Source organism: Canis lupus, chromosome X (genome assembly GCF_048164855.1).
Source record: "Canis lupus baileyi chromosome X, mCanLup2.hap1, whole genome shotgun sequence".
Lineage (NCBI taxonomy): Eukaryota > Metazoa > Chordata > Mammalia > Carnivora > Canidae > Canis > Canis lupus.
In genome coordinates this window covers 2,307,072-2,322,771 of record NC_132876.1, presented here as the reverse complement: position 1 = coordinate 2,322,771, position 15,700 = coordinate 2,307,072, and the positions used below count along the sequence as shown (strand labels likewise).

At 48.9% G+C, this 15,700-nt stretch overlaps 1 protein-coding gene and 1 non-coding gene across 8 annotated transcripts in view; both read right to left on the bottom strand.

The window, feature by feature from the left end:
* BCAP31 (B cell receptor associated protein 31) overlaps positions 1-15,700 on the bottom strand; it is a 34,818-nt gene that overhangs the window by 9,580 nt on the left and 9,538 nt on the right. For all 7 annotated transcript variants that reach the window (XM_072816953.1, XM_072816957.1, XM_072816956.1 and 4 more), the window contains one exon: positions 10,069-10,216. In XM_072816953.1, coding sequence (XP_072673054.1) covers positions 10,069-10,216 — 148 coding nt within the window. The remainder of the gene's footprint in view (positions 1-10,068; positions 10,217-15,700) is intronic.
* Positions 8,019-8,203, bottom strand: LOC140628874 (U2 spliceosomal RNA). Its single transcript, XR_012026806.1, has one exon. It is a non-coding gene; the product is annotated as a U2 spliceosomal RNA (small nuclear RNA).

Here is a 15,700-nt window from a genome sequence, read left to right as displayed (position 1 = left end):
TGAGACACTGCCTCACCCTCTGCCTCATGCACTCTGCCCTACTAGGGCGTGTGCGTGCACACACACTCTTTCTCTCAAATAAAAATTAAATAAATAGAATCTTTTTAAAAACCCAAATAATCCACAGCCAGGGCACAGTGGAGGTGGGGAGATAAAATGGGAGTGGCCAGGAGACTCCCACTGCTGAAGCTGTCATGTTGGGGAGGTGGGGGCTATCCTTTTCTGCCTCTATAAATGGTTATGTCATCTACGTCAACAAAGCTAGTAGCAGCCCCGGGTTGTTTCCAGTGCCTGGCCAGTGCTGAGAGCCCCCAAGTACCATCTAATTGGGTGTCCTCAGGATGTGTGTCCCCCAACCCTCTCTGTTCCTACTGCATAGCCTATCTCACTCTACTCTGCCACCCCCATGCCCAACTCAGAACAGAAGGTCCCTGAGGCCAAAACTGGGCCTTTTCTTCTCTTAGCCTGAGCTTGGCATAGCCTACCACACAGTTGGAAAAATCCCACAAAACCCTTATCACTATTCAGGGGATACTGAGAAGTGCTACCATTTACTAAATACTCCCCATGTGCCAGAAATGATGTGCAGAACATCACCCAAATCACCTCAATCCTCACACCAGGGAAAAGTTCAAGAAGTTAAGTGACTTTCCCAAGGTTACCAAACTGCCAATAACAGACCCAGGATCCAAACTCAGGTCCAATTCCAAATCCCACTCTGGTCATACCAGCCTGCCTCTCAGGGCATGGGTCATTATGGAGAGGAGGGGGAAGCGGCCATGGTTAAAGCATGACAGAGCCCAGACTGGCCACTGGCCCCTGCCCAGAGTGTATGCACGCACGCACGCACACCCCAGTCGTGACATAGGAATTAACTATCTGCAGAGCTGAACATCAGGGAGATGCAGCGCTGAGCTGAAGGCAAAACAGAACCCCTTGCTTGCCTCAGAGGGTCTGGATGGATTTTACCCTGTGGGTTAAAAGGGACTCGACTGCCTTCAAACAGACAACCTAGCCTTCAGATCACTGGCCATGAAGGAGAGGAACCTGGCAGAGAAGCACAAAGGCAGCCCCATCTGACTGCAGGGGCTGACTGCAGTGACACCATCCAGCCCGGTGGGGTAGGCAGAAAAGAAGAGATCCCTGTGGATCAAATTCAGGTCATTACACATGGAGGGGTGGACCTTCCTGCATCTGGATGGTGAGCACTATTCTGACTCTAACACTTTAGCAAAAGTAGAGAAAAGTGTGGCCCTCTGAACACTCGAAACAGCCCAGTAGGAGCTGCCGTGTGGCTACACTCCCAGCGACTCCAGAGGGACGATGGCCAGCTGCCAGTCTCCAAGCAGGGATGTAGAGACCAAGGATACGAGTGTGCAATAATAATTCACTAGCCAGAGCCCGCAGCTGCCCAGATCAGCACTCAGAAGCAGCCTGTCTCAGACCAGGGGCCCCCAGTGAGCACTTTGGGGGAGTCTAGACCCTGTGTTTTTCTAACACCCCTGGGGTCCCTACTGTGGGAGCTCAGGAGACCTGAAGAGGTGGGCTTCCAATCTACAATACCTGGCACAGCAGTCTGACAAGTTCAACCTGGGTGCAGGCCTGACGCTGTCCCAATCTCCCTACCCCTAACTATACAGTCCCTAAGGTTTAGGCAGCCCTTGGCGTGTGCCCGGCCCTTGGCGCAGAGCTGACTGGCCTACAGGAGAAAAGACCAGGTTCCCATGCCGCCCCTCACAGGCTGCCCGGCACCTAAGCCGGCTAATGGCGCAGACCTCACAGAGTAGACTCAGCATTAAGAAACCTCAGAGAAGCACAAAGAGGTGATGTTATTAGCTGGGCCACCATGAGAGGAGGGTGGGTTTCCAGGCAGAGGCCACAGAAACACTTGAGGATGGAGACCCATATGGCCAGTTCATGACCTGGGGAGGCCAGAGCACAGAGCAGAGGGCTGCAGGGAGGGATCACATCCTGAAAAAACTGGGTGTCAAGCGTTTATGCCAAAGGTGCTAGGAAGGCACTGGAAACAGGGGTAGCAGGGTCAGTTTTCCAGGGAAAGGGGGACCAACTTGGGGAGCAAAAACAGCATCAGGAAGCCCGGCTGGAACAATTCCAGCACCACTGGAACAGCGGTTCCAAGGACCAGGAGAAAGGCAGGCTCAGGAGGTCAGAGCCCCAGGCTGTTGAATGGGTATAGTTTCACTTTCATAAGGTGAAAAGAATTCTGGAGCTTGGTTGTACAACAGTGCACAGAGACTCAACACTACTGACTCGGACACTGAAAAATGGTTCAGATGGTTAACTGGACAATATGTGTAATTTTACCACAATTTAGAAAGACCCACATGGGAAGATCACATGGGAGAAAGAAAAAGGACAGAGCACCCCCCCCCCCAGGCTTCTGGGCTGGGAAAGCAGTTCTCAAACTCAAGAGAAAGGAGCACAAGGACCTGGGCAGGGAACAAGCTGCCCACATCAGCGCTGAGGCACAGTAGACACAAGACCAAAGCCCAGACCCCGCTCCCACCACTGCAGCCAACTTGTTTAAAGATGCAATGCTTTCCTTAAGCATGAGGCCAACTTCTCCAACGAGGAGGCCTGCTCCACCCAACTCCACACCACCACATGCTCCTGCCCGGGGGCCCTGTGAGGAACCAGGACTGCCACCAGTCCCTCTTCTGAGCATCCCTCTCTTCCTCTGTGGCACCCACATCCTCCAACCTGCAGTCTCTAGGTCTCTACCCCAGGCTTGCCTCTCCTGGCATGTTTCCTTTCCCCTCCATCTCAAGGGAAGTAGCCGTGCTGCCAGCACATCCCTCTCCCCTTCCCTGAAGCTGCCACAGCACGCCATCCTGCTGACCAGCCACCTTTCAGTGAGCTCTGCTGGCTCCCTCTCTCCCAGCGCATCTCTGGCACTGCCACTCTGCGAGTGCCCCCCGGCAGAACCACCAGCACCTCAGCCTCAGAAACCTGGCATTCCTACCAGCTTCTCCCCTTCTCTCGTCAATACCCCTCCAACTTGCCCCTCACCACCCCTGCTACCATGCCCTGGTTCAGGCCACCGGCAGCTCTCCCTCCAGTAACCTCCAAGTTGGTCTCCCTACATCTAGGCTCTCCTGCTCCACTCCAACCTCTGACCACTGCTCAAACATGCACACCCATCTGTGACCATGGGGCAGTGCCACTGGAGCAACCCAGCCCTCAACCACATGGAGGTTAGGTACAAACTCAAGAACCAGCATTCAAAATGCTGCACCCCAGTTCTCACCACTCCTGACCCATCCACCCTGCTCACTCAGCCCACCCTTCCCCGCACTCCACCGGAGCCTACTGGGGCTCAGTCCTGCCAGTGCAATGTGTGCTAACATAGCAACATTGGCAGATGCTTCAAACAGCATCAAGAGGCCCAAAGCATCTGGCCTAGCTGATGAGCATGCAAAACAGCAATTGAGGGAGGTTTTCCATTGTTTATGACCAGAAAAACGGGGGAAGACAGACTCAATGTTCAACAGTGGGCAACTGGTGCCAGCATGGAGCCCAACGGGAGCCCTGAACTCACAACCCTGAGATCAAGATCTGAGCTAAGATCAAGAGTCGAATGCTTAACCAACTGAGCCACCTAGGCACCCCCCTGATCCTGTTTCTTAGAAACAGGTAGAAGCAGGCAGACTCTATAGGGAAAGAACCCAGGCATGGAAGTCACATTGTTCTAGTTTGATTTCTTGGCTCTGCCAACAGGCAGCTGTGGGGGCTCAGGAGAGGTTTTTGAGCTTCTCTAAACCCCCGTTTCTTCTTTGGAGAGCTGTTAAAATTATTTTGCAGTATATGGAACACCTAGCAAGTGGTAGCTGCGATCAAGGTATAAAAACCTCTAGGAAGATATACGGCAAAGGTATATATAGGTCAGCAGCAGTTACAGTAGTAGTAACATTTCAAAGAACTTATTTCATTTACTTAAAGCCTCATCTTCCTCCAAAGACTATGGTTATCAGATGACCATCTTCAGATGGATGAAAAGGGACTCAGAACCATCTAAAAGATTAGAGTCATGAGACTCGTGAAACCAAGACTAATGACGAGGACATGCAGGGAAGTACACGTTAGCTTACAGATAGCACAAAACCCTTTCTACCAAAAGCCAGGCAGTAACTACTTAGAGAAAAGAAATAGCCCAGTATCTGGTCTACAGTCAGAGATGGGCTGAAAACCAACAACCTAGTACTGGCAGCTCACACCAATGCAGACAAGCTGGAATGTGAACAGTCGATTGGAACTAGGTGTGAACCTGGGCATGGCCACTTCTTAGAACCTGTGCTGCTCAAGCCACTCCATCTCTCTCGGGCTGCCCTTTTCCATTCATAAGCCCCCGGAACTACTCAAGTCATTAAAGCTCTTCCTGGTTTTGAAAAAAACCAGAACCCAAACAAAACACACAAACAGCTCACAAAGAGGAGAGGCCACATGGCTGCAGTCTGAGATAAGCCCTCATTGTAACAGGTTGTGAACACTTCAAGCAAAAGGGGAGGAGCTAACCCAAAGCCACACCCTGACTTGGTGGAGCCAGTCTCCTGACTTTCAATTTTGAGTCCTTCTTCAGTCACTGTCGGCCCCTCTAAGTGTAGATCTGTACAGAATGGCATTCCAGGGACACCCCTCTTCTATAACTCCAACACGGGGCAGTAAGGGCTACTCACATGCACACCTCTGGCAACTACTCTGTCATCTTCTTTCTGTGGCAATAACCCAGCTATTGTCTCATGCTGAATAATGCTCACGTGTCCACCAAGCTAAGACTGAGTGGGACCCCACAAAACAGCTGCTGTAATATAACCAAACCTGACCCAGCAGAGAAAGAAAGAGACCTCTCTTGCTCATTCCTTCACAGGTTTGCATACAGCTAACCAGAGTTACAGCTGGTTCAGGGGAGCCTGGCTGGCTCAGTCGGTAGAGCACTGACTCTTGATCTTGGGTTGAGTTCGAGCCCCACACAGGGTGCAAGGATTATTTAAATAAATAAATAAACTTTAAGAAACAAGTTAGTAGCGCATCTGTGTAAAATTTCAGAGGGCGGGGCACCTGGTTGGCTCAGTAGGTAGAGCATGCAACTCTTATACTTGGGGTTGTGAGTTAGAGGCCCACATTGGGTGTAGAGACTACGTAAAAATTTTAAAATATTAAAAAAGAAAGCTCAGAGAGGCCCATAAAAAGACTTATAGAACAAAACAAGGAAGGAGCCCTCTGCACTGGGCAGATAGTGTGTGCACAGATGAGAGAAGACATTCTTCAAAGAGAAAGTGTGTCAAACATTCTAGGGCAGGCACAGCAGTCTCTGAACCACCCAGGTTAAATGAGGAGAGCAAGACCGTGCTCCCGGTGTTTTAGATGCATCTGACTATATCCAGACCCAGAGAAATCCTATCCCAGGTAGTGAAACCCCTCGACACAGCCAGAGCTGCCATCCAAAGTGGGCTCCAGGAAGTGCGCAGTGCAAATGTGCCAGAGCAGCGCTATCCAAGCACACATGTGCATGAGGCTCACCCCGGAGCTTGTTTGCCAGAAGGCCAGGGGACGGTCTAAGGGTCTGCATTTCCAACAAGCCTCTAGTTCCCACTGAGGCTACTACTGGGCTCCAGGCCGTCAGAGCAGCATGATACCAGGGGAGCAGGACACTACCGATCCAGTTCCAACGACTAAAAAGAGTAAGAGGCAAAAAAGAACAGAATGCCTCGAAGGACTGATGTCTGAGAGTGGTTGTTAACAGTAAAAATTTGGGGTACCTGGGTGGCTCGGTTAAGCGCCTGCCTTTGGCTCAGGCCATGATCTCAAGGTCCTGGGACCGAGCCCCACATCAGGCTCTCTACTCAGTGGAGAGTCTGCTTCTCCCTCCTCCTTTGTGCTCTCCCTCTCTCAAATAAGTAAAATCCTTAAAATAATAGTAACAATAATAATTACAGTGAAAATTTCAAACCAGCTCATGTATCTGAGAACAGGGAAGTGGTGAAACACACAATGGTCCCCTCACATGACAGACTACATGACTGTTAAAAACAAGAGAGGTCTGCATGAGTCATGGAAAAATCACTAAAACATATCATTGAGTGAAAAGGGGCAAGTCAAAGCAGAGCAAAAAAACCCCAAGGCACTTATGAAAGCAAAGTTACACATCATATAAAACACTACTTTAAAAGTTCGGAAACATCCCATTATTACCCGTCTTCTGTGGATGAGACAAAGCACTCATTCTCGTGCCTGACATTTCTGTATTATTTGAAGTTTAGGGGCCTTTATTTATTTTATGATGAGCAAGAATAACTTTATAATCAGAGGAACAAAGACTATAGTTTTGTTCTTAAAGTATTTCCTGCAAGCTACATACGGGTTGTGTGGACATCAAGTCTGGACAAGAATTTTCCATAGCTAACGTTGTGCAAAGAGAAGTTGCTCAAGGACCACAGCTGCCACATAGGATCTGAGCCCTAGACTAGGGAAGAATATGTATTTCTAGAAAATTCTAGAAACATCTCAATAGGTCATTTTCGGGCAACTGGTGAATCCACACTAATTCCTGAGAGTCACTGTTTCCTTTTCTAAGAAGTTGCACAAGACCAACCTTGCCTGTTTTTGGATCGGCTACTGGACAGGGACATGGGAGGGTGTAGCAGAGCATCTTCTAGCCACAACAGAGAGGTAAGAGATCTGTGGCTGCTGGAACACACAGGCCCAACTTGTCATGTCTGACTTGTTTAAAAGGAAACTCAACCGACTGTTGCATGCTTGTGAAATGGACAAGTCACAGCAAAGTGAGGAGGCAGCTAGTGGGGCAAAGGGCAGAGTGGGACTGCAAGAGCAGATTGGAACGGCCGGCCCAAATTTCACTCGGTTCTCCTAACTTCTGTGCGTCCTTCAGGGAACAAGCAGGGTGTGTAAACAAGGACTGCTTCTCTCCAAGGCTACCCCTCTGAGGTTACAAAGGAAACTGCCAACTGCTCTTGCTCTGTAACCCTGATGGTGACGCTGTTACCTGACTCTGACTCTGCATTCGTCAAAACACTCCTAGAACCGAACTCAACCGTGGGAATGAAGCTGGAATGCCCAAGCACACAGTGTTGCGGAGAGAGGACAAGTCGCGCACGCACTCACGCGCCTGGCATGCTGGCCACCCACTGGCCCCTGGCCCAGCCACACAGTATCTGCCCCAGAGGTGTCCTGGGAGAGACCACAAAAACAGAAGCGTCAGAAGTGTGACTTCAAAGACAGATGTGCAGAACAAACACCACTCCTCCATCCACCACCGTGATTGCTACTGAACTGGCAACCTGCAGTTTGCCAGCCTCTCTGCACACATGGGGCCCCAAATGCAATCCTCCAGATAGTGCTGGCCGACACAGAGCTCAACAGGGCTAGAGCACCTCCATCCTGGCGGCCCCAGCCTTCACAAAGGGCACTAGGAGCTCCTGCACTTCTGCCAGAACTCCTTCTAGGGTGCAGGAAGCCACAACCCCACACCTGACCGAGTCCCTGACCAGCCACAGCTCCATGGTCCTCTGTCAACCTGTAGGCTTATTTACACACGTGTCCCCACTCAAAACTCGAGTCTCATTAGAACTGGCCCCATCACTGAGTTTGTCTGATAGCTGTGGATTCCCAGCGGGAGCTAACCTGCCTGCTGCCCACCACCTCAAGTCCATCTCTCCCTGCATCTGCTGGACAAGCCACCAGCATCCTCAGCAGAGAAACGCCAGGCAGGCTGAGGGTGGCTCCCAGCAGCAGCCACTCACAGCAGTGAGGATCCCACCTGAGTATACACCGTGAGGTCAGCACCCTGCTCACGCTTCGGCATCCGGTCCCTAGATATCCAACGAGAGACTGGCAAACACTGTGCAGAAAATCCACCATGGTGAAGCAGACGGAGGGCAGGGCAAGCCCGACAGAACTCGTTCTCTATTAATTCATGGTAACCGAATGGTCCCTCCCTCTTCTCTGAAAGCATACAAGCTATCCTTTCTTTCTTTCTAAGGTGGAGGTGCACCGTTCCCGGAGGTACTGCAATACCCAGTGGATGCATGGAGTAGAAGGAACAAGCTCCTACTCCACTTCCCTGCTGGAAAAACACATTTACTCTACTGTTCTCTGATAGAGTCCACTCCTATACTGGTAGGAACAGATACTACACTTGATCTTGGCCAAAAGGCCAAGAAGCAATACCAGATGCTCTCTCTAGAACGTGAACTGAAATCAAGTCAGACCCTCCTGCTCTACTTCCATCTTCACCGGCCTTCTCCCTCCTTTGGAAATTAGGATGTTTGCCTGTCTGCAGCCTTCCAGCATCGATCCGACCCTGCAGCTCCTCAAGGACTAACAATTCCACCTGCAGAAGACCGCCAGAGTCTCTGGCCATGATTTCATCAGTGTTAGTGAAAGCTACATTGCCCACCTGAGATTTCCATTCTCTCATTCCAAGGCTTCCTTTATCCTTGACCTCCTGCCCACCCTTTCCTTATGTTACATAAAAACATCAAGGAAACTACCCTTGCCCCAGGTCTTACTGTGTTTCATGATCCAGAGCCCACTGAGGGCTTTGTCTTCTTGACGCTGCTTTTCTTAAAGCTCTGCGTGCTCTCCTGGAGCAGTCCTTAGTTCTCTTTCTGTCCTTCCTATCTTTCATAAAACATAGGCTTGCCTGGGAGTCCCCTCCTACCCCGCCGCCCCCCAGCCTCTGTGGGCTATTTTTTAAAAATATTTATTGAAGAAAGGCAGAGAGAGACAGAAAAGAGCACATGCGCGGGCACGCAGCAGGGAGAGGCAGAGGGAGAGAGAGAATCTGAAGCCAACTCTGCACTGAACACAGAGCCTGATGATCCACAATCCTGAGATCAGGACCCGAGCCGAAACCAAGAGTTGGACACCCAACCGACTATGCCAGCCAGGCGCCCCCACCTCTGCGGGCGCTTTACACACAGTGAACTCTTCCTCCTCCCTGGAGCTCACCTGTAGTTAAACTCAAATCTGGACCTGCCTCCCTTTCAGTCTCAGACCATAAAATCATATCATGCTTCTTTTTTAGAGCTTCCCGAAACCCGACTCCAGGATACCTGTCCTCCCAGCCTTCTCACTGCCTGACTGAAATTTCCAGTTTGAAGACAGCATGCTTGCAGACCCCTTCAGTGATCCAACAGACCACCTGGTAAAGCTCTGTCCTTCCCAGCTCCAACCCTGCCACACTCCAACCTGGACCCAGAGTGGTGAAGGTCACCTGATTGTCTTTTCCTCTGAAAACCCGAAACCCAGGCAGGCCGTCATTCTAAGGCCTAGTGAAAAGGGGCATCCCGGAGACCAGAGGCAAAAGAGGCTAACTCAAGAATTTACACACTACCCTGCCAACCTCTGGAAGCCCCTGGCCTGAGTACAATGTTTACTCCCAGCCAATCAGCACACTCAATGGCAGCCAGGCCCCTCTGATGAGAAAGAACCCCTGTGAGCAGAAGGCCTCCAGACTCAAATAGGCACTTGCTATCAGTTCAGTCTTACCCAGGCTAGCCACCCACACGGCCCTGACTGAGGCCCTCAGTTTCACCAGAAAACCCACCAGAAATACTCGGGCTGCCACGGAGCACAAAATGCTCCTGCAACAGAACTACAGTGGGGAAGGCACTAGGGATAGACACGGTCTCAGCCTCGTAGTGCCACTTCTGCTCACTCTTCTCAGGTCAGGTTCCCATGCCCAAAGGCCCCTATTCCACTGGTCCCTTTAGACTGGCCTCCAAAGACCCTCTCCCAGAGGGCAACACCTCATCACTCACTTCAGCCTACATAGAGAAAGCAAGCTTGGCATGTGTTTGCCTTAAAAGAGCACGTGGCAAGTTACGGCAGAGCCAGGACACAAGTCTTCTGCAGTTCTGGTCAGACCTTTCCCACTCACCACACTGCCCCTGGAGGTCAGAAGGAGAATCAGAGGCCTCTGGGGGAATGAGGGTCCCCAGTTCAAGGCCAGAGACTGAGTAAGCCAAAGTCACTGGCTAGCCCACGAGTCCTTTCCCAACCCTAAGCCCCTTGTTCCTCCTCACTCACAAGGACAGCAGCAAGGAAAAGCCAGCAATATAGAGATTCCTCTGGGCACGGAAAAGCTTCATGTGGAAGTGTTCCACAGCCCCAGGATTATTCTGCAGGTTCACCTTCTCTGTCACGTCGTCGTACTTCCGAATCTCACGTACAGCATCTGCAGCACAGAAGAAACACAAGGGCATCATCAGCTCCTGCTCAGACAAGACCGGGTTGTCCAGGGGAGACACATGGCACAAGTCAAGGTGACCCCACTTCCCTCACATCTGTCACCCCAGGTATCTCCCCTTCTATACACACCTTGAGGGGATGCCTTGTCAGAAGCTTGGCCTCGAGACCCATTCTCCTCCGGCTTTTTTCATGTCACTCCCTGGCCCCATTCCTACCCAGACCACAAACTTGCTCTGTATCAAGGTGCTAACCAAGTCTGAGGTGTTGCTGACAACAGCCATGGAGCCCTCAGTGTCTGGTTCCGTCTACCTCAAGTCAGGCTGGCCATCAGCTACCCCAGTGACAAGCCAGGGTCATCCTGTTCATGTAAATCCCCACGAAGGAGGCATGAGCAGCCTAGGAGTCAAGACCCCAAAGCCACTTGCCAAAGACAAGCTTTTCCATTTCTAAGGTTCATGAAGCGTTTTACTATTTAAACTGCCTTATTTGGGGCAGCCCCAGTGGCGCAGCAGTTTAGCGCCGCCTGCAGCCAGGGGTGTGATCCTGGAGACCCAGGATCGAGTCCCATGTTGGATTCCCTGCATGGAGTCTGCTTCTCCCTCTGCCTGTGTCTCTGCCTCTCTCTCTTTGTTGTCTCAATAAATAAAATCTTTATAAATAAATAAATAAACTGCCTTATTCTAAGAATGGACATCATTAAAATGTCCATATCTCCCAGAAACACCTACAGATTTAATGCCATCCCTATCAAAATACCAACAGCATTTTTCAGAGCTAGAACAATCTTGAAAAACAAAGTAGGAGGTATCATAATTACAAATTTCAAGTTATATTACAAAGCAGTAATAACTAAAATAGTATGCTGCTGGCATGAAAATAGGCATCAATGGAATACAATAGAAAACTCAGAAATAAACTCACAGCTGTATGGTCAAATAATCTTCAACAAAGGAGGAATGCATATCTAGTGGAAAAAATCTCTTCAACAAATGGAGCTAGGAAAACTGGACAGCCACATGCAGAAGAATGAAACTGGGCCATTTTCGGGACCCCTGGGTGGCTCAGTGGTTGAGCATCTACCTTCGGCTCAGGGTGTGATCTCAGGTCCAGGGACTGAGTCCCGCATCACGCTCCCCACAGGGAACCTGCTTTTCCCTCTGCCTCTGTGTGTCTCTCATGAATAAATAAATAAAATCATTTAAAATTTTTTATTTTTTAGATAATTCTTTTTTTAAAAGATTTATTTATTTACTTATTTATTTATTTATTTATGATTGGGGGGGGGGGAGGCAGAGACACAGGAGGAGGGAGAAGCAGGCTCCATGCCAGGAGCCTGACGTCGGACTCGATCCTGGAACTCCAGGATTGCGCCCCCCTGGGCCAAAGGCAGGCACTAAACCGCTGAGCCACCCAGGGATCCCCTAAAAATTTTTAAAAAGAAAGAAACTGGACCATTTTCTTTCACCAGGGCACAAAAATAAACTCAAAATGAATGAAAGACCTAAATGTGAGACCTGAATCCATGAAAATCCTTGAAGAGAGCACAGGCATTAATTTCTCTGACATCGACTATAGCAACATTTTTCTAGATTTGTCCCCTGAGGCAAAGGCAACAAAAGCAAAGACAAACTACTGGAAGTACGTCAAAATACAAAACTTCTACATGGTGAAGGAAAAAATCAACAAAACTAAACTGCAACCTACAGAACAGGAAAAAAAATTTTTTTTAATTAAAAAAGCAAATAGAACGGTCTTATTCTGATTAGAAAATAAATGTACAGGGGCAGCCCGGGTGGCTCCGCGGTTTAGCGCTGCCTTCAGCCCAGGGTGTGTGTGATCCTGGAGACCCGGGATCGAGTCCTGCATCAGGCTCCCGGCATGGAGCCCGCTTCTCCCTCTGCCTGTGTCTCTGCCTCTCTCTTTCTGTGTCTCTCATGAATAAATAAAAATCTTTAAAAAAAAAACACACAAATGTACAGACCTCAAAAATTCAAATATACCAGAAATGTTTAAAGAGAAAGAATCCCATGACATAAGCACCCCCAACAAACACAGGACATGCAGTCATCTTACCTAAAGCAATCACTTTCTGCCACATTACCCTATTTTCTCTGTAATATACACCTAAGCTGAAATTACCCTAATTACTGGTTTGTTGTCCATATCCCCTGAATTAGACTACAAACCACGAGAGCAGAAGTCTTTTCTACTACACCCAGGACCTAGCACAGTTCTGGGTGCATAGGGGGCATGCAAATAACTGAATTGTGAGCAGCCTCTACTCCTGAGAGGCACCAATAGGAATACAGTATTCCAGTATACAAGTATATTTACATATTTGTCTATACTGTGGAAAAGGAACCATTTACTACTCCCCACTCTTTACCTGAGACATCTTTTTAAGTCAGTACATAAGGATCTACCTAGAAAGGTCTCTTAAGAGAACCGCCCCCCCAAACGGGAGAGAACAAGGTACCGCAGTACCACAGTATATGGATACTGTTTGGTTAATTTTTGGTTTCAGACTATTTTTTGTTTTTTAAAGACTTCATTTATCAGAGAAACAGAGCACGCAGACATGCTCTTTCTCCGAGTGCAGACACGCTCTTTCTCTGAGCGGCAGGCAGAGGGAGAAGCAGGCTCCCTGCTGAGCAAGGATCCCATTGGGGGAGTTGATCCCTGGACCCAGGGATCACGACCTGAGCCAAAAGCAGATGTTCAACCGACTGAGCCACCCAGGTGTCCCAAGAGCCTGCTTTGTTTTTTAAGCTGATACTACGTTATTAAAAAACCTGCCTCCCTTTACTGGTGTCCTTGTGTTAATCTGTATCATGAAGCAAGCATCCTCCTATCCTATTAGTAGAGATCTAAACCAGGCCAAAAACATGCTATTTATTATGAACTATATGTTCCTGTCCCTTGCCTCCCTCCCAAGATTTTTATATTGATAACCTAACCCCCCGAAAGATGGTATTACAAGATTACGAGGTGGAGCCTCTGGGAGAGTTAGGTCATGAAAGTGGGGCCCCCATGAATGGGGTTAGTGCCCTTGTATATTTTTTTAAGATTTTACTTATTTATTCATGAAAGACAGAGGCGAGGGGGGGCGGGCAGAGACACAGGCAGAGGGAGAAGCAATGCGGGACTTGATCCCAGGTCTCCAGGATCAGGCCCTGGGCTGAAGGCGGCGCTAAACCGCTGAGCCACCCAGGCTGCCCAGTTAGTGCCCTTATAAAAGAGACCCCACAGAGCTCTCTCACCCCTTTCACCATGTGAGGACAAAGTGAGAAGGCTTTATGAACTGAGAAACAGGCCCTCACCAGCACCAAACCTGCCAGCATCTTGACCTTGGACTTCCAGCCTCCAGAACTGTGAGAAATACACATCTGTTGTTTAAGTAAACAGTCTATTATATTTTTGTTATAGCAGCCCATTGTAAGACCTAAAATTGAAAACATTCATATCCTTGGATTCATCAAAATTCCACCTCTATGGATCTACCCTATGTAAACATTTGCATAAATATATGACCTTACCGGTATACCTATAAAGAATTGAGGGGTGGCTCAGTCAGTGAAGCATCTGACTTCGGCTCAGGTCATGATCTTGGGGTCCTGAGCTAGAGCCCGATTGGGCTCCCTGCTCAGCAGGGAGCCTGCTTTTCCCTTTTTCCTCTATCCTTCCCCTACTTGTGCTCTCTCATGCTCTCAAATAAAATTTTTTTAAAAAATTGAATCACAGCAAAACGTGTGTTATGATACCACATAACATTTATTTTTTAATATTAAAGATTTTATTTGAGAGAGAGAAAGAAAGCACAAGTGGGGGGAAGGGCAGAAGGAGGAGGAGAAGCAGACTCCTCGCTGAACTCAGAGCCGGACAAGGGGCTTGATCCCAGGGCCCTAAGATCACGACCTGAGCTAAAGGAGGCAGCCAAGTGCCCCAGGATACCACACAATGTTGAAAAAGGAGGAGATTGCTGTAAAAAGAGATCTAACACAAAACAAAATGCACAATCCAAAACAGGGTGTACTATGATCTGAATCCAATCCCAAACAGTATATAGTATTTTAATAAAGATGTCAGCATCAAAAAATGCTTATGGACATGTACAACAAAGCATCAATGATCATTTTTCTTGCGATATGGGATTATGGGAGGACTTTCTGGTTAAATTTCTGAATTTTTAAGAACATGTGGGGAATCCCTGGGTGGCTCAGTGGTTCAGCGCCTGCCTTTGGCCCAGGGCGTGTGTCTGGAGTCCTGGGATCGAGTCCCGCGTCAGGCCCCCGGTATGGAGCCTGCTTCTCCCTCTGCCTGTGTCTCTGCCCCCCCCCCATGTCTATCATGAATAAAATCTTAGGAAAAAAACATGTTATTTTGTGATTAAAAAAAAAAAAAAAAACATGTTTGGAGTGCCTGGGTGGCACAGTAAGTTAAGCGTCCAACTCTTGGTTTCAGCTGAGGTGATAATCTCAGGGTCATAAGACTAAGCCCCAGGTTGGGATCCATCTCAGTGCAGCCTGCTTAAGACTACCTCTCCCTCCTCTGTCCCACCCCGACCACACTCAAGTTCTTGATCTCCTTAAAATAAATAAATCCATAAAAAACAAAATACTAAAATAAAACAAAAATAGGTTTTTCTGTTCCATCATCTGCATCCAGGGACCCCAACACCCTAAGGACCACTTTGGTCAACGGCAGGGAGCAGACTGGGGATGGGGGTGTTAGGCCACTAGTCCAAATCACACAACACAGTGCTGCCCTCCGTATCTCAAGGCTCTGGACCAGGGCAGCTGACCATGGATGCCCATTAAGCCCACTCCCCCATCTTCCCTCTTAGACCTGCCCAGACTCCTCCCCTCCAGGGGCCAGCCAGGGCTGCAGCTCCAGCTAGCTATGCTCATCACCTTTCATCAAGATTCCTGCTAGCTGGGCAGCCCGGGTGGCTCAGCAGTTTAGCGCCGCCTTCAGCCCAGGGCATGATCCTGGAGTCCCAGGATCAAGTCCCACATCCGGCTCCCTGAAAGGAGCCTGCTTCTCCCTCTGCCTATGTCTCTGCCTCTCTCTCTGCCTCTCATTAATAAATAAATAAAATCTTCTTAAAAAAAGAAGTAATCTTATAAAAAAATTTTTTTTAAATAAAAAGAATAAAAAACATTCTGTTAGGTAACATTTATACCTGTAGAAGTTTTAACACACTTATCTAGATCACACTTCTTACTGTTACGGTAGGAAGGAGCCAGTCATCAAAACCAGTGTCTCTCTAGAACTTCCAAGTTCCCTGACCTCAAAAAAGAAGAATGGCACCTCTGCCAACTCCTAGGTTCTCACAGGACCTCCTTGGCCCATCAGCTATGCCAAGACATGTGGAGCTCATGGATCCTTTACAGAGGAGCAAGGCCCGGAGGCAGCACCCTGGCAAGCCTCTCCCCACCCCCTTACCCCTATCCTACACCTAAAAGCAGAA